Source organism: Apodemus sylvaticus, chromosome 11 (genome assembly GCF_947179515.1).
Source record: "Apodemus sylvaticus chromosome 11, mApoSyl1.1, whole genome shotgun sequence".
NCBI classification, from domain to species: Eukaryota; Metazoa; Chordata; class Mammalia; order Rodentia; family Muridae; genus Apodemus; species Apodemus sylvaticus.
In genome coordinates this window covers 2,238,441-2,256,686 of record NC_067482.1, presented here as the reverse complement: position 1 = coordinate 2,256,686, position 18,246 = coordinate 2,238,441, and the positions used below count along the sequence as shown (strand labels likewise).

The following is an 18,246-nucleotide window of genomic DNA, read 5'->3' as shown; positions in this document are numbered from 1 at the left end:
GAAGGGATGGAGAGAAGAAGGTTTATGGGACATATGGGGAGGGGGGATCCGGGAAAGGGGAAATCATTTGGAATGTAAACAAAGAATATAGAAAATAAAAAATATTAAAAAAAGAAAAGAAAAAAGGAAAAAAAAGAAAAAGCCATTTTAACACACACACACACACACAAATTTAACTTTATCCAAGAAAGAATTGAAAGACAATGTATTCTCTCGTGTTCTCTGTATAACTGCACATAACAATGTTAGTTGTAGTGTAGGTAACATTAGTCATTTCATAGGTTAGGGACCAAAGTATTAGTCACTCAAAATATCAGCTAGTGTCAAGGCTGAAAAGGACAGTAAGATCAGTAAAGTATGTTCAGAGCCTACAAGCAGAACGTACCAAAAGTGATGTCCTCAGGGTTTGGTTTCTGGTTTTTTGTTTTTGTTTTTGAGGGGGTTGTGGTGGTTGGTGTATTTGCTTTTCTCACACCAGAGGCAGCATCTGGTGGAAAGAGCTCAGAATTTGAAATGACTTATTGTTACCTGTGTGATCTCAGGTCAGTCACCCAGAGGCTTCCCTTTTCTTACCTGTAGAAACTGCTGGACGTTGGAAGATTAAATGAAGTAGTACCACAGAGGTGGCCTATAAAGGTGACAGAATACCAGTCACAGTAGAAATGTCAGCCAAACAGCAATGAAAGTGCCCTGCACTGCACAATAAAATGTCTAAATGACACTAATGTCCATGTTTTACACATCTGGCTCTGCTGTTAACTGAGGACACACCATCCTGACTGTGGGTGGAGAAGGCAGCTGTGCAGCAGCATGCATCCCTTGCTCTCTGCTTTCTGACCAGATGCCATGGCTGAGCTGTCTGCAGCTCAGCTCTTTGACTTTCTGCAGTGATGTCTGCAACCAAGAGCCAGAACAAGCCCTTTCTCCTTTAAGGTGTGCTTTTATCGCAGCATTTATGACATGGAAGAAACTAGCACCTGTCTAGCACACAGTTGCTACTTACTGTATGCTAACATCCTTCCTGCCATCAGAAACAGATAACAGCAGTGTGAGCTTGGGGTCCCCACTGCTGAAGGCTGAGATCAGTTGAGACCTGAAGTTAAAAACCAGCCTGACCAATATAATGTTGTCCCCTTTCAAAAAAAATACCCACACAGTGAAAGGTTGGCTAGCTTAAACGGTGCTGATGATGTAAGATGATTCCATGTGGCTGTCCCATGACTCAGTGGCATTGCCCCGTTCTTCCTTGGAACTCTACTGTCAGGGTCTTAAACTAGGGCTTGCCTCTTGTTCTGACCACACTTTATCTACAGCTGTCAGTTTGTTCTTTGGCCTTCTGACCTCCTGTGTCCCCAGCTCTGTCCTCCTGGGCTGACAGACCCTTATCATCCTTGCTTTCTCAGGCTCCAGTCAGCACTTACAGCCTTGCCTTCCGAGATGATTCCTCCCAAGGTCCCGTCCTAGTCATTCATTCCTTCCTTCGTTCATTCACTCTATTTTTCCTGTACTTGGTGAACATTATTGAGGAACTTTTCAAGACCATTAACATTTTAGGTAGACTATCCCCTTTAACGTAGTCACCTAGGGGAATTGTATAACTTAGGGATGGTAGAACTGAGGTGTAGCAATGACCCACAGAGACGCCTGACTTGGTTACAGCGGTTGGAGATGAACAAGAGGACACTGGCATCTCTGTCAGCACTGATCCTTTCTGTAAACTCAATTTTCTCTTCATTGCAAATAGACAGCTCTGCTCTTGTTGCTGATTTTTTCCCTTCTCCTAGGCCTGCCTTTATGATTTAGTCCATTCTCTTAGATTAAATTCCTTTCCCTCTCCTTTAAAAGGGGGAAACAACAATTAGCCGGGCACATGCCTTTAATCCCAGCACTTGGGAGGCAGAGGCAGGCGGATTTCTGAGTTTGAGCCAGCCTGGTCTACAGAGTGAGTTCCAGGACAGCCAGGGCTACACAGAGAAACCCTGTCTTGAAAAACCAAAAAAAAAAAAAAAAAAAAAAAAAAAAAAAAAAACTGGGGGGAACAACAGTAAGAAAAACATTAAGTTACCACCACAGTTAGTTATTGATGAGCTCACCAAGAGCTGTTTTAAACAGGTGACTGGAGAAAGTTCCAGGAGACAGGCTGATGACTGAATGACAGCCGCGGACCTGAAGACGAGGACTGCAGAGCCGTGTGTGTGTGTGTGTGTGTGTGTGTGTGTGTGTGTCTTTGTGTTTCCCCCGTCTGCATGCATGCCTGTGTATCACATGCATGAAGACGAGGACTGCAGAGCCGTGTGTGTGTGTGTGTGTGTGTGTGTGTGTGTGTGTGTGTGTGTTTCCCCCGTCTGCATGCATGCCTGTGTATCACGTGCATGAAGACGAGGACTGCAGAGCCATGTGTGTGTGTCTGTGTGTTTCCCCTGTCTGCATGCATGCCTGTGTATCACGTGCATGTAGTTCCCATCAAGTCCAGAAGCACTCACCAGATGCCTTGAAACTAGAGCTACAGATGGCTGTGAGCCATCATGGAGTGCTTTGAATCAAGCCCAGGACCTCTCTCTGCAAGGGTAGCCAGTGCTCTAATCTCCATCCATCTCTCCAGCTGAAGTAGTCTTCTCTAAAGAAAGCTAACAACAAAGGGGTCGGTAGAGTTTTGACTGACAGACAGGAATGCACTTGCCTTTTAAGAGAGAGTGGATTTAAGCATGATCTCTCTCTTTAAAAAGAAAGGCATAGAGAGGGAATATCAAAGGATTGACTTAAAACACCTTTAGATATAAACTGTATGTACTTATGTATGTATGTATGCAAACTATCCGTAGCTGTAAACTGAGCAGCTGAAATCGTTCTTCTCGTCTTGATTGGCTCAGCATTATCTTAGATATCCTATTTATGTATCTCTCATGCATTTAATATGTTCTTTTGAATTATATGATGAATCTGATTTTTTATTACAAAAGTTTAACACAAAACTTACTATGAAATGTGTGTGATATGCCTGTGTATGATATATGCACATTTAGGTATTACATGTTTGTGATGTATATGTGTGTGTGCCACATACATGTGTACAATATGTGTGTAAGAGACATATATATGTGGTGTGTGTGTGATATGTATGTATGTATGTGATATATGCATGTATGTGTGTTGGGTATTCTATTCTTCTCCACATTATTCCCTTGGAACAGGGTTTGAGCATGGAGCCAGGCTGACATCCAGCAAGCTGCAGCATAGACCTGCCTATCTCTGCCCCACCGTGGGGTTTCATCCAAGCACAGAGCTATACCCAGCTCTTACATGGGTGCCGGGATCTGTGCTTTGATCTTCATGCTGGTATAAGCTCTTTTACCCACTGAGTCATGTCCGCAGCCCCCAGTAGGACAATTTTAGCATGGAGTGGCACATGGACACTAGCTCACTGTGGGTAGCATCACTCTCTGGTTGGGATCCTGGACTGTGTAAGAGTAGAGAGGACTCACTGCGCACTAACTAGACGTGAGCAAGCAGAGGTCCATGTGTTCATTCTCCCTCTGCTCTTGACAGTGGATGCGGTTCTTAAGTGTCTGCCTTGACTTCCCCGGTGATGGAGTAATCACATTACAGGAACCTGTAATTGTGAGGCAAATAGTCATTTCTTTCCCAAGCTAGCCTTTGTCAGGGTGTTTATCAACAGCAACAAGAATGAAACCAGGGCACCCTACAAGCTTGCTGACCTGAGTTTGATTCCCAGGGTCCATGTAAAGGTAGAAGGAGAAAATTGATTCCACAGTATCGTCTGGAAGATCTGGTGGATCAGTTAAGAACCCAGCTTACACATGTGTGAAGTAAACATGTAGTTCATAGTTCTGATGATAAAGAAAACCTGATAACCATATTAAGTGGTGCTCACAATAACTAGGATGTAGAGAACAGAATGATTTTACTTTTTTTGCCCACATTTGTCACAGGAAGCTGTACTGTGTGCATGGAATTTGAACTTAGTTTTGAAAATGAGTAAATTTTAAGTAAAAAAAAACAAAACCACTAAATCTAGATTTTTGTGCATGTATTTTACAGTACTTTGTCCTTTTTTTTTTCCTTAAGGAAGAAAAAAATCTTCATCTGAATTACTCCTTTAATTATATTTGTTATGCAGTACAGCTGTAGTAAGGTCTTGCCCATGTTTGCTGGGTCAGTTGCCTTCAGTTTCTTCTCTGTGTTTTTGTCGCAGGCCTCCTGACTTTCAGCTGCTGAAGAAAGGACAAAGGTTTGTTCCAGTCAGTTTCACTGACCTCAGTGGGCCAGGTGGCGTGATCACCTCCACTTCCTGTGCTGGTATACTACAAAGAAACGTGTGACATGTTCAACATTTTCCTTTGTGAGGGAAAAAATGATTTGATTTGTCTGATTTATTGTACAGCTGTCCCACTGAGGAAGTCTAATTGAACCTGTTGAAATAGACACAAACACAGCCTCTATCTCAGACACCACTCCTTTGTTGGTGAGGTTGTATCCATTGTATTTGGAGAAAGTGTTTTATGGTCTTGTTTTATAGGATTTTAAGATATTAATGTGTTAATTATTTGAAAGAATATCTTAAGTATCAGTCTGAAGCCCAGGCTGTAGGTTCTTGGGTTTTGGTTTTTGGTTTTGCTAATCCCGCCTCACAGCTCTTTATGGTTTGTTTGCTCAGCGACAACCATCTCTCAGAACAGGTCCTTTCACTCTCAGATTAAATGCCCCTGGTTGCTAATCACTGTCTTAGCCACAGGGTATTAAGCACAAATAAGAGATCCTTGTTTACTGATGGGCACCTTTATGACTTTAACCTAGTATAAAATGTAATTGCTTAAACTTCAAGAGACAGAATGGGATATAAAGACTATGACAGTTTCAACTTTTTACTTCATTTTTTTATATATGTAAATGTTGCCTGCATGTATATTGATTCACTATACGTTTGCCTGGTGGGTGCAGGGATGGCATTGGATCCCTAGAACTGAAGTTAAGGGCAGTCGTGAAGAACCACCCGGATGCTGGGAATTGAACCCAGGTTCTCTGGAAGGGCAGGTGATCTTAACCGATGGGCCGTCTTTCCAGGCTGTAGTCTAATTTCTTAAAGTTAAAATTTCTTTTCTTCTTATCCAAGAGTTACTTGCCTAATGATGTAGGTTAGATTCTAGTTAAAAAATATATATATGATGCCAGAATTTTGGAAATTTTGATCAATTTCTGTATTCCCACTAGGACTTGCTTTCAGCCCTTTGCTGTCTAGCTTGGCCTTTCTGATTTAAACTGAATCTGGAAATCAAAAGGTGCAATCATGGGACAGCTGTTATCTACTGTTTGCATCCGTGAGCCCTCAGATTTAAATATCTTTCTCTTCAAAGGGTTATGGTGTTTACTGCTTTAAGACTTGTAAAATGTTAGGGATCAACAAAGAGCTGGAAAAGAACTCAGTCATAATGTATTAGATATGGAGAAAGGAAAGCCTGAAATTTAAGTGTGAGAGTATAACATGTAACACTATATCTAAGGGATAGAAATTCTTACCTTGGGAATGCTAGAGTGTACCTGAGGAAACCTTCATCTTCCATTGACATAGTTTTTGATGGTCTCTCCTTGTATAGCGGCTGTTCTGGAGAAGTTGTACAGTTCTTCAGAGATGCCGTTACAGCAGCAGATGTGGACGGTTCTGGCGCCTTTGACACGCAGTGTGAACCTGCTTCTTCCAGCACTTGGAGCGAGCGTACCAGTGATGAGGAGGAGCAAGGCTTTGTTTCTTCTCTTCTACCAGGAAACAGACCAAAGGCAGTGGATCCAAGACCACAGCCGCACACAAAAAACAGCAGAATGAAAAAGAAGGCTGCTAAGGAAGCGAACTCCACACAGGGAGAACAGACCATGTCAGAGCTTACTGAGCAGTTGGGTAATTGCAGATTAGATAGTCAGGAGAAAGTAGCCGCTTGTAGACTTCCTTTAAAGAAAGAAAACACTCAGATTTCTTCACCTGGCCCTTCGTGTGACAGAGTTAATACATCAACAGTTTCTGAAAATGAACACAATGTGCCACAAGTTACTCTTGTAGGCATAAGCAAGAAGAGCGCTGAACACTTCAGGAGCAAATTTGCCAAACCCAGCCCAGGCTCTGGGTCCATCTCTGGTTTGGTGCAGGTGCGGCCTGAGGTTGCGAAGGCAAACTTACTCCAAGTTCTAAAGGACACTCTGACTGAGTGGAAGACAGAAGAAACACTTAAGTTTTTATATGGCCAGGACCACGATTCTGTGTGCCTGAAACCCTCTTCAGCCTCTGAGCCTGATGAAGAACTTGATGAAGATGACATAAGTTGTGACCCAGGTAGTTGTGGTCCTGCCTTGAGTCAAGCCCAGAACACTCTGGATGAGACACTGCCCTTTAGAGGCTCAGACACAGCCATTAAGCCACTGCCAAGTTATGAGAGCTTGAAAAAGGAGACTGAGATGCTGAACCTGAGGGTCAGGGAGTTCTACAGAGGGCGCCGTGTTTTAAATGAAGACACTACCAAGTCTCAGGACTCAAAAGAGGTATGTTTTCATGATGAGTGTTTTAGGCTGCTCATATTTAGAGAACTCTGCAGAGCAAACCTGGGAGCATGCCTTGAGCTGTGCAGTAGAGTAGATCGATTGCTTCATTAGATGTTTCTCTAGGTGACGTTTAGTTGGCGTGCCCATTTGAAATGTTACAGATATGGCTGGGGGGTGGCTTACTGGAAGCTTGAGGAGCTGGGTTCAGAGTCTTAGAATTAATAAAAGCTAGGCATAGCTTACCCACTGAGTGTATCTGTTAGGCACTGCCAGGCAGGGTGGCCAGAGAAAGTGGATTCCAGAGGCTCCCTGATCAGCCAGTCTTAGGGGACATCTCTAAGTTCAATAAAAGACATTATCCAAAAGCTAAGATGGAGAACAGTGATAGAGGAAGACAGCAGCATTGATGTCTGGCCTCCACATGCCCATGAATGCACGCATACACATGTATAAACACCTCACAAGCTCACACGCCTGTGAATGCACACATGCACATGTATGAACACCTCACAAGCTCACACGCCTGTGAATGCACACATGCACATGTATGAACACCTCACAAGCTCACACGCCTATGAATGCACACATACACATGTATAAATACCTCACAAGCTCACACGCCTGTGAATGCACACATACACATGTATAAACACCTTACAAGCTCACACACCTGTGAATGCACACATACACATGTATGAACACCTCACAAGCTTATAAAATGAAATATTACAAATGAAAATACAGTAAAGGTACTTACTGGGAAGAAATGGATATAGATATTTGAATATCTGCTAGCTTCTTAAAGTAAGTTCTTTGATGCTACTTATCTGTAAATGGAACTTCCATTGTTCATTTGTTCAGAACACATCACATGATTGATAAATGGTTCACAGTCATTATACATAAAGACTGAGTACATGCTAAGAGGAGGGAAGGAGTGTGTAATGTTGCCATTCATATTTTTGGTTCATATGTACTATCTGAGAATCGTATGGCATGAAGAAAAGAGTGGGTAATAATCTTATTTTTACCATATAATTGTTATTAAGTTGTAAGTGATGTTGCCCTAAGATTAAAAATGCACTTAGATATTTGGAGAAGTAAAGTGGGGCTAGAAAAAAAATACAGAAATTTCTTGCATCTTTACAGAATTTTTGCCTAGTTTTGGACCATATTTGAAATCTTGGTGTTAATATTAGACAGCATACAAAACTTACGCTAAGCTAAAAGAAACACTGGTCTCTCCCAGTGAGCTGTACAAACCACCATCACTCACTGGTTTTTGCACTAAGAAGCCTTTAAAAAGAAAAACGAGTATGTGAAGTCTACGTTTGTTATAGGACATGTTACATCTTTTTCATTGGCATTTAACATCAAGTGTACGGATTGTTGAATATTTACATCGAATACCCCAGGACACATCGTTCTCCAGGCCAGGAGGTGCTTCCTTATAAGGAACTTGAGCATCAGTGTCTGCCCTGATCATTACCCCTATGCATTACTGTCATGCATAGTAGTGGAGACTACTTTGCCAGTTTTGAACAGCCTATATTCTTCGTTGTCCAGTTTGTTCCATAATGCCGTGTGGTTTCGTTTGGTCTGTTTCTAGGCATCCATGCTGTTGTGTATCCCTGTCATTCATGCTGCATGCACACTGCACAAGTGCCATAGCCCCGAGTCCCCAGGCCTGTGTCCCATGAGCCCGCCTTTTGTGTGACTTTCCCAAAGGAATAGAAATGTCTTTTTTACCTTGAATAAGGACCAACAGTCCAAGGAAAGCTTCTGTCCAGGCCAGCTTTGTAAGACTGAGTGTGCTAGGATGACCAACTTAGCCACAGCTGCATTGCTGAAAAGTCCCCCAGGACTTGTTGACGATTACTAATGCGGCTCCCAACAGCAGCCAACCTTCCATCTCTTACATACTGTGGCACCAAAGCCACGTGCAGTTAGAGGGGAGTGGCGGCCAGGATCTGGTACAGGCCTTCTAGGAGGAAGTGTTCACAGCTTCCAGAGACCCGGCTGCCATGACTGCAGCCACAGGTAGTGTGCCTCATGATGGCGCTGCCCACAGTGTCACCAGGGAGAATGTGGCCTTGCTGCACCACTGCCCGATGGGTGCTTTGAAATGCTCAGTTCCATATCTGGTGGCTTTCATGTAGTTCCAGTTGTCTGCTAAATGTGTCAACTGTCATTTTTCTTTGAAGATGTTAAATGTCTTTATATGGCATCATACAGTATTCCACTTAACAGTAATATAATTTTCCTAATGTCTTATTAGTGACCAAACATTGTATATTAACATGGTACAAGCTGAATTTGGTGGTGCATACCTATAATTCCAGTGTTTGGAAAGCTAAGGCAGGATCATGAGTTTGAGGCTAGTCTGCTGCACATTGGAGGATATTGATATCATCCTGTAGGATAGATCTGTTCACCTCTACAGATTTCCAGCATCCCATGGCACCATAACTTGATCAGGACTCGAGGGGACTTAGTGGTGGCACCAGTCCTCAAGAGTCAGTCTTTCTGCAGAGTGTTCTCCTTCCAAGTCTGTCCTCCAACTGGGGAGCATTACCCATAACCCTCCTCCTTTGGCATGCCCTGACCTGTGATTCCATTAGAAAATCTCTGCTGAGATTCTTAGTGTCTGAGTCGCCTCCTCCAGGTCTCGCCGGGTTCCTTACTGTCTTGCTAGCTCTGCCACTTTCCAGCAAACCAGACGGGCTTTGTTTGGTTGTGGATTTGTTTGTTTTCCTTTCAACTCTTTCATTCCTAGTTCATTGGAATGAATGACCTTACCCCTTTCTGGGAACACTTTCCCACAACTAGTAGCTAGGACGTTAATCCTTAAATGTACATTTATATCGAGTTTCGTAGTTTACAGAGGAGACAACTGCCCTCCAAAGAGGGCAGGTGGCTGGCAGATTCATCAACCTGGTGATGACTTAAGCTAATGCTCAGGCTTAAATGTTTTAGTTCTCAAGTCTTTTTCTATACTAGTAGTAAACATTTCTATTTAGTGTTATTGCTCTATTCATTTAAAAAAACAAGTTTCTCTGTTTGCTTTAAGAATGTGTTTCAGCGTGATCCCAGCTTCCCACTGATTGATTCAAGTTCCCAGAACCAGATCAGAAGACGGATTGTTCTTGAAAAGTTGAGCAAAGTGTAAGTATGGATGTGTCATTCTGGCTTTTTAAGAGATTTAAATTAACTCAGTATTTTCATGAATTTGCAATTTATAAATATCCTTGAAATCTGAACATTTTTAAATGATTTAAAAAGCTTGCATGAATTTCCTCACTTGAAAAATTTCCATCTTAAGATTTATTTTTTCAGATACTTTTAGTAATAGATTATTTTTGTAGATGACATAGGAATGTCATAAAGGGGAAAAGTGAGATTGTAGAATATAAAAACAAACAATCCCACACCTTCCTAATCCAACAAAGAAACATTAAGCTGTTAAAACAAGCAGTGTGCCACATGCTCGGAGGCCCATTTTACACCCAAGAACATGAGTTCTAGTCAGTTCAACTTGTGCTTTTGCTTGAAGTGCCCTGTAATGGGAAGGATTCTTTAAATCAGCCCATTCACAAAGGACACTTAAAAACTGCCTGTTTCTGTTTAAAACAAAAACAAAACAAAGTTTGCAAATCTTTTTTCCAGGGGTAAGAGATCTACCGTGAACTTTCCAACCTGCAGTTTCTTTTTTTAGCAAGAAAACATGAAATGTGTTAATCGCTGTTTGAGAAGTTAAAATATCTTGATAAGATTAGTCAAAAGATAGTGCTTTCATAGTGAAACTATTGAATTAAAGGTGCTGACAGACTGACAGAAAGAAATGGACAGCAACCAGAGTGGTTTTGCACTACAGGCCTTAATCCCTGTAGCACAGACTAAAGCAACAGGGAGCTCACCGTGAATGGTGCTTTGACTTCTCACTAGTCATAAGGTAGCTTAACCTTTGAGACTTCCTCAGTGCCACTACTGGCCATGAAAACCCCAGAGGTAGGCACAACATGTAATTGTTTTGTTGTTCTTTTCTTCTCAGATTGCCTGGACTTTTGGGTCCTCTTCAGATTACAATGGGAGATATTTACACTGAACTTAAAAAACTTATTCAGACTTTCAGGTTAGTGTGAATGTTGTAATTTTTCCTTCTCTGTTACTGACTGTACTGATTGTCTTGTGCAGTGACAGGTGGATGGGAGCATAAGGAGAGGAAGGGATTGACCTCTGTGGACTCATCTCAGACTCAGTGCTGTTCCGTCTTCTGGTCTCTGTTGAGCATGTCTCCTTATTGGCTTGAGTTCTGACACATTCACTTTGGATAGCTTGCTTATAAAGTAACTTCATTTAGGAGGAAATTACAGGATGAAGAGAGATGACTCTGTCAACAGGAAGCCAGCCTCTGTGCATAATACCTGAATTCAGTCCAGATGCCAGGTTTAAATTGTGAAAATGCTGGCATGATCATGTGCTGATACTCTTAGTGCTGAGGAAGTCGAGGCAGACCTGCTGGCTGGCCAGCCTAGGCTACTTAGCAAGCTCTAGGCCAGAGAGAGAAAACCCTGACTTAGAATGGTAGGCAACACCTGAAGAACTAAACCTAAAGTTATCCTCTGACCTCCCTACACAAACACACCTCCCCACATACACACACACAAACCTCCCCATATATTTATTTATATATATATATATATATATATATATATATATATACACACACACACACATACACACACACACAAAACTTCCCCATACAAACACACACACAAATCTTCCCATACACATATACACAACCCCCCCCACACACACATATACACACACAGACCTCCCCACACACATATGCATACATGGACTAACACACACACATGTACACAGATAAACACACAGAAACCTCTTCACAAATATACACAAACAAACCTCTCCATACACACACACACACACACACACACACACAGACCTCACCACACACATATACACACACACAAACCTTCCCACACATATACACTCAAAGGAACATTATGTCCATGACACAAAGTTGTACCACTGAGCAGTGGGACTGTAAAGTGTGCACCAGTGAGCAGCTCTGGTAAGCCTTGGACAGCGCTCAAGAAGCAGTGCAGATGGATCCTCAGGGATGGCCTCACCAATGACAACACACAAGAGTGTAGTGAGCAGTACAGGAAAGAGAGGCTTTTACTGAATGGGGAGATGCTGACTACTGAGAACCCCAGAGACAGAGAGTTTGCCCCTTGGGAAGTGAAACAGTTGAGTTTCCTGGTTGATAAGACAAGCACCTAAAAAGAGTCTCAGTGAGGTCTTCATATTTGAAAGTGAATGTTTAAAATAAATTTGAATAAAGATCATTGATCATACAAATTCAAGGATGCCAGAGTGCTCTTCACATTGGCACAGGCCTCTGGAAGATTAAGTGCTTTGTATAAAAGAGTCCAGGCCAAATAAGCTGAATTTTCTTAAGTATCCCAGTTCATGATGGAATTGGACCTACCTTATGTCTCCGGCAGAGCTCTGCATGCAAAAGGAAAGGTTGACAGTGATGGTGAGCGGGCTAGAGGCCCAGTGACAGCTCCGAGACTGGCACTTTGTCTCAGGGAGCAAAGGCACAGTAGCAGGGTTTCCTTGGCTTGCCGGGGCTTGCTGTGCATTTCCCTTCAGACAGTGGGTGGATACCTCCTAACTATTCTGCATAAGCTGGTGACATCACTTCAGAAGAGCTCTGGGGAGAAGTCCTCTCAGACAGGAACTTGTAGCTCATTTGTAGCACTCTGGCCTAGCATGCGTGAGGCACTGAGTTCTGTTCCCAGCACCACCAAAAACTGCCCTAAAGCAAGTCCTCTCATCGTGAACTAACATTTCCTAAACTCATTTAAAGTAGATTAAATAGCAATTTACTTTGTATATCCTAAAGTGATGTTTGAATATTGTCTTAAACAATGACAGAACTTGAAGCTCTCAGATTTTATTAGAAACTCAAAGAAAATGAAACTTAATCTAGAGTGAGATGTGCTCCAGGTTGAAAACCGGTTGCAGAAGTCAGGGTCTTGCTGCCCTCATGCAGTCGGACTTAACTGGCCTGGCAGTGAAGTGACAGGAGAGTGTAGTAGAGTTGACTGCTGTGTGGCATGTATGTGTGTATGAACAGCCCACGGTCTCTCAGAACATCCCAGCCCGATGGTTTTCCCTCCGTATGCAGCCAGTAGTATAATTTTTACCGAGAGGACACTTGTAACACGCGCTGCTGTGCTTCTTCCTGTTGTTGCTCCTCCCTCTGTGTCTAAGGACATCTTTGTTGTGTTCACTGTAGGGTACCAGATTGTGTCTCTTAAGTGGAGTTGTTTTTTTCTTTAATAAAACGTAGCTATTATGAAAGTACTGCTAATGAGAACTTGTTCAGAATTTGATGAAATTGGCATTTCAGTTAAAATCGTTAATGCTTTAGTGAGGCGTGCTGACTTACAGGTGGAATACTGAAGCTTGACGCTGTCTTACAGGCCACATTTCTCACTCCTTTGAAGCTACTGATGTCATCTGAATTGTAGCTTTAAGGTGACCAGAGGATTGCTCCATTATTATTGTACATGCCATGGAAATGTGAATGTTTGATGCTGGAAACCACTGTCTAGCCTGTTGGTCTTTTGAGCTGCACTGATGATGTCTAACTGATGTCAAGACATGAAGTCAGTTGTCATCATTATGCCAGGCTTTGCCTGATAGTGTACCTATGTTGTTTAATTTCTTAAAAACAAAACAAACAACAACAACAGAACCAGTGGTGTTATCGTTTTACAAATGGCAGGTAGGAGGTTAAATAACCCCTCAAATCACATAACTACTCATTAGATTTGATTTCAAATCAATCTAAGTGTAGAGCCTGTGCTGCCTCTTCTCTTGGCAGACTAAAGGTGTTGCATTATGAAAGACTGTGAATTCAGGATTTTACAAGTCTGTTCTTGCTTTAGACGAGACCCCTTGCTTAGATGTAGGCCAATGGCCTCCATACTTGATTTTCTGTCTGGTCCCCTTGCTTCTGAACTAGACAACTAAAACTTCTTTCAAGGGGTAAGGGGTATGGCTCAGTATTAAAGAGCATTATCTAGCATGTACAAGGAGGACATGGGTTCAATCCCCATGCCAAAGAAGTAACAAATTAGTAGTAGGCATGTATGTGTGTGCACATACTTACATGTGTGTACATGTGCATGCTTGTTCACGTTAGTAGGGCAATGGGAGTGAGACTCAAGGCCTGACACATGATGAGCATATCTCTGCCATCGCCACATCCTGTCCTCTAGAGAATCTTGGAGGGAAACTTGCAGCGTCTTCTGCAGCACCGCTGTGTCAGGTCAGTTTGGGGTTCCACTGTATCTTAAGACATTCTGACTCAGCAAACCTTAGTAAAGCAGAGGAAAAGGCAGCTCAGCAAACAGCACCGTGAGCTTGGGGAGGAATGTGGAGACATGACACTGCATCTGGTTTCATTTACCAGCTGGAGTGCCACTGTGAGCTCCCTAATAGCACTTACAGGCAAGCGCAAGTGTGTTCTCAGGCCGGGGCTTCCCGCCACTCCACTTGTCCTGCCTTTCTTCTTTATTCACCTCTTCCTATAACTTGGGTTTTCCACAGGCAATATTTTACTAGACAGTACTCATCTCCTTCCTGTGTTTAGACATACATTCAGATATGGTCTCTTCCTTAAGTATAGTAGCATCTACAGTGGGAAATATTTATTATTTTCGTGTGTTGCATAACTAGGCTTAGAATTTGCTATAAGAGTGGCTCTTGACACTGCTACACACACACACACACACAGGAAGCTACATCAAGTAAGAACTGTGCTGATCAGCCCAATTTTTTCTGGTAAATATAGATATAGATATATAGTCACATAAATTTACCCATTATCTTCAGTAAAGCTGGAAAATCATGACAGGAATAATAGACTTCAGGAGAGGACCATAGAGGTAGTTCTGAAGCTTATGGTGGGAAGTTGCCTTGCAGGTTAGGAAGATACTACTTAAAGAATACTGTCATAAACAATTGGCGTGAAAGCTGAAATATAAGCCAGGTGGTGGTGCACACCTTTCATCCCAGTACTTGGGAATTAGAGGCAGGTGGATATCTGAGTTTGAGGCCAGTCTGGTCTATAGAGTGACTTCTAGGATAGCCAAGGCTACACAAAGAAAAACTGTCTCAGAGAGAGAGAGAGAGAGAGAGAGAGAGAGAGAGAGAGAGACTGAGACTGAAATATGAAGAATAGTAAGTCTTCCGTGTGGTCTGGGAATGTGGTTCTGTGGTAGAAATATGCGGTTAGCATGCATGAGGCCCAGGTTAGAACAGACCCCAGAACCCCTCTAAGTCGTCAGCATTGCATTACAGCTAAACTAGCAGCCTTCGCTGTGTCTAGATCAAGCATCTGTCGGGTTTTTTCATACACATTTCAAAGGGACATCTGGGAGTATTCTTGAGTACACTTGAGGACTTCAAGTGTATTAAGTTGAAAACCGGTAATTTCACCAGACCAAAACTTGAAAAACCCAAAGAGCCTATTCAGATTATTGTAAAAGCGTTCGTAAGGAATCTACTATGCAACTTCTGTTATTGATCAAGCTTCCTCTCACACATAAGCTAGCCAGGACAGGAGGCACTTCAGTGGTCCCTCAGTCCAACAGACAGACTGCAGGTATGCAGAGTCACTTTCAAATGCCCCTGCACTTTTTTAAAGATTTATTTATTGAATTTATATGAGTATATGAGTACACTGTGGCTGTCCTCAGACACCAGAAGAGGCCATAGATCCCCTTACAGATGGTTGTGAGCTGGGAATTGGACTCAGGGCCTCTGGAAAAGCAGTCACTGCTCTTAACCACTGAGCCATCTCTCCAGGCCCCTCAAATGTCCCCTTTAATGTATAAATTTATTTCATCACTTTTTCTGTCATTTCTGTTTTGCCACCAGACCCCTTCCAATTACTTTTTTCATTAGTCACAGTAATTAAATGATGAAATGATTTGTTGGCTTTAAAATCATCCAAGTTAGTAGGAGTAGTAGTTTGGGACTGTAGAGATAGAAAATGGTCATAAGATGATTGTTGTCTAAATAATAAAAAGTATATAGATCTTATTTTATGTTTGTTTCTACTATTACATATGCTTGAAATTTAATAAAGATATCTATGAGAAACAAGCCAAAAAGTAAACAGTATCTTTGTAGGGGGAACTATAGAATTATGCTCTAATTTTGTTCTAAAACCTATGTGTTAGAGTCTATAGCTCTAATAGAGATTAATCTCCCTAACTACCTTTAGGGAGATGTCAGGCGCTCCTTGGGATAAGGAGTCCTCTGCTTCTGACGGGACAATATGATCGGAAACAGAGGATGTGTTTCCTCTGAAAAGATGCTCTATAGCTGGTGGTGACTACTGTGGAGAACTCCTTCCAATCAATACTGACCAGTGGGGAACAGTTGATATAAATAACAATATTTTTCTGTTTGAAATGGTCATCAATACCTTGCTTGTAGAACAGCCATTCTCGAGCCATTTAACAACTACAAATGTGTGGCTTGGTCCCGGGAGACCAGGTTTCTTTTGATTAGTTAGGGTTGTGCTCAGACAGCAGTATAGCTTAAAAGCCCCCTAGGTGATTCCAGTGTGCAGAGTTGAGAGGCTCTTTAGGGCTCTCTGAAGAAGTTTTCATGCATGAGTAGAGAACTGCCCGCTCCTATCTACCCACCCCGTGAGATGGACCATGTCTGATCCGACTCACCTGGCACACACAGGGCAGACTCCGCCCAGCGGGTTATCTTATCTAAGCATATGTGAGTTAAAATCCTCTTTAAATTACATGGATGATGAATAAAGACTACTGTTCTAAACATATATACATTTAAAATAATGTGCCTAATACCCAAGAAAAGGGAAGCCAGAAAGGGGAATTGGATCCCCTGGAACTGGATTTACAGATGGCTGTGATCCACGTGACATGTGAATTGAACCCCGGTCTTTGGAAGAGCAGCCAGTGTTTTCTACCCCTGAGCTGTCCCTCCACCTCCCCTTTTAAATTATTAGTTAAATAAATATTTATAAATATTAAATACATTTAGCATATATAGTAGAAATTCTATGGATCAACAATATGAAAACAAGTGGAACTTTGCTATCCAGCTAATGTAACAGAAGTACTGTGAGATAAAACACAGTCTCTGTGGCTTGAATGAGAAGGCCACCATGGGTGCACATGTTTGAATATTTGGTCTCCGATTGATAGAACTTTTTAAGAAGGATTAGGAGATGTGGCTTTGTTGGAGGATGTGTGTCACTGGAGTGGGGGCTGGAGATTGCAAAAGCCCAAGCCATTCCTGGTAAGCTGTCTCCTGCTAAGGATCAGATGTAAGGTCTATGCTACTGCTCTAGGGCCATGCCATGCCTGCTGCTGCCATTCTCCTAGCCATGGTAGTCGTGGCCCTCCCTCTGAAGCTATAAGCCCTGACAGACTTTTCTATAAGTTGCCTTGGTTGTGGTACTGTGTCAGGGCAATAGAAGGGTAACTAACTGCCCTTCCCTGTGTTTCCCCAGTTCCTGGATAGTGGTAGAGATCACACGTATGCTACATTGTTTTCTATGAATGACAAAATGAACTCATGAAATATTAAGTATATGTTATCTGAGAGGTTTATAACCAACAACAAAATCCAAAAACCCAAAACAGAATTTTAGGCCCGATGGTGCACGCTTTTAATCCCAGTACTAAGAGGCAGAGGTGAGCAAGCCCAAGGCTACATACATAATGAGAACCTCTTTCACACATGCACACACACACTCACATACACAACCACCCAAACCCATGAGGTTGTATTGTACTGTTTTGTCATTTTTATATCCTGCTATTCAAGCTCTTTGTGATTATGTGCTGGATTCCATTTTGTTTGCTACAAGACAGTGAACACATGAACAGCCCTTATCTCATGGGCTGTCTGCACATTCTAGTGTACTGTATTGTTACGTGACTCTTCTCTTGTCCAGTAGTCTCCATTTCCTCCAAGAAGCTAAGAAGCAGAAGAGAAGCTTCGGTGTGAGATAATGTGGTGGGGAAAGGCAGCAAGGAGAGATGCATTTAAAGAAAGTGGGGTGAGGAACAAGCTGCTCCCGTCAGATCATCCACAGAGGGACAAGATGGCTCAGCAGGTCAAAAGGCATTTGCTGTTGATATGAGTCTGATCTCTAGACTCACATAAAGATGGAAGAAGGACCCAGCTCCACAGAATTGTACTATGGCCTCCATACATGTGCTGTAGCACACAGACTCAACACATATCATAGGCACATGCTAAAAACAAAAATTAAGAAACCTGAAAATGGGGCTGAGATATGACTCAGTGGTAAAGAGCACTCACTGCTCCTCCAGGGGACCTGAATTCATTCATTCTCTCTCTCTCTCTCTCTCTCTCTCCTCTCTCTCTCTCTCTCTCTCTCTCTCTGTGTGTGTGTAATTTATATGTCTTACATAGTTATGAATGTTTTATATTTGGAATTTATTGAAATGATTTACCATGGTTGCAACAATTTTTTGTTGTTATTGTTTCAAGACAGTGTTTCTCTGTGTATAGCCCTGGCTGTCCTGGAACTCACTCTATAGACCAGATTGGTGTCAAAATCAGAGATCCACCTGCCTCTGT

General features: G+C 42.3%; 1 protein-coding gene and 1 long non-coding RNA gene across 2 annotated transcripts in view; one reads left to right on the top strand and one right to left on the bottom strand.

The window, feature by feature from the left end:
* Nucleotides 1–18,246, top strand: part of Rpap2 (RNA polymerase II associated protein 2) — a 62,016-nt gene that overhangs the window by 14,898 nt on the left and 28,872 nt on the right. Inside the window, exons 7-10 of the mRNA XM_052197999.1 lie at nucleotides 4,214–4,249; nucleotides 5,613–6,546; nucleotides 9,617–9,711; nucleotides 10,598–10,678. Of these exons, the coding sequence (XP_052053959.1) occupies nucleotides 4,214–4,249; nucleotides 5,613–6,546; nucleotides 9,617–9,711; nucleotides 10,598–10,678 (1,146 nt within the window). The remainder of the gene's footprint in view (nucleotides 1–4,213; nucleotides 4,250–5,612; nucleotides 6,547–9,616; nucleotides 9,712–10,597; nucleotides 10,679–18,246) is intronic.
* LOC127695851 (uncharacterized) overlaps nucleotides 4,034–18,246 on the bottom strand; it is a 69,564-nt gene continuing 55,351 nt past the window's right edge. Inside the window, exons 4-5 of the long non-coding RNA XR_007980126.1 lie at nucleotides 5,536–5,772; nucleotides 4,034–4,232 (exon numbers count right to left, since the gene is read on the bottom strand). This is a non-coding gene — a long non-coding RNA (uncharacterized LOC127695851). The remainder of the gene's footprint in view (nucleotides 4,233–5,535; nucleotides 5,773–18,246) is intronic.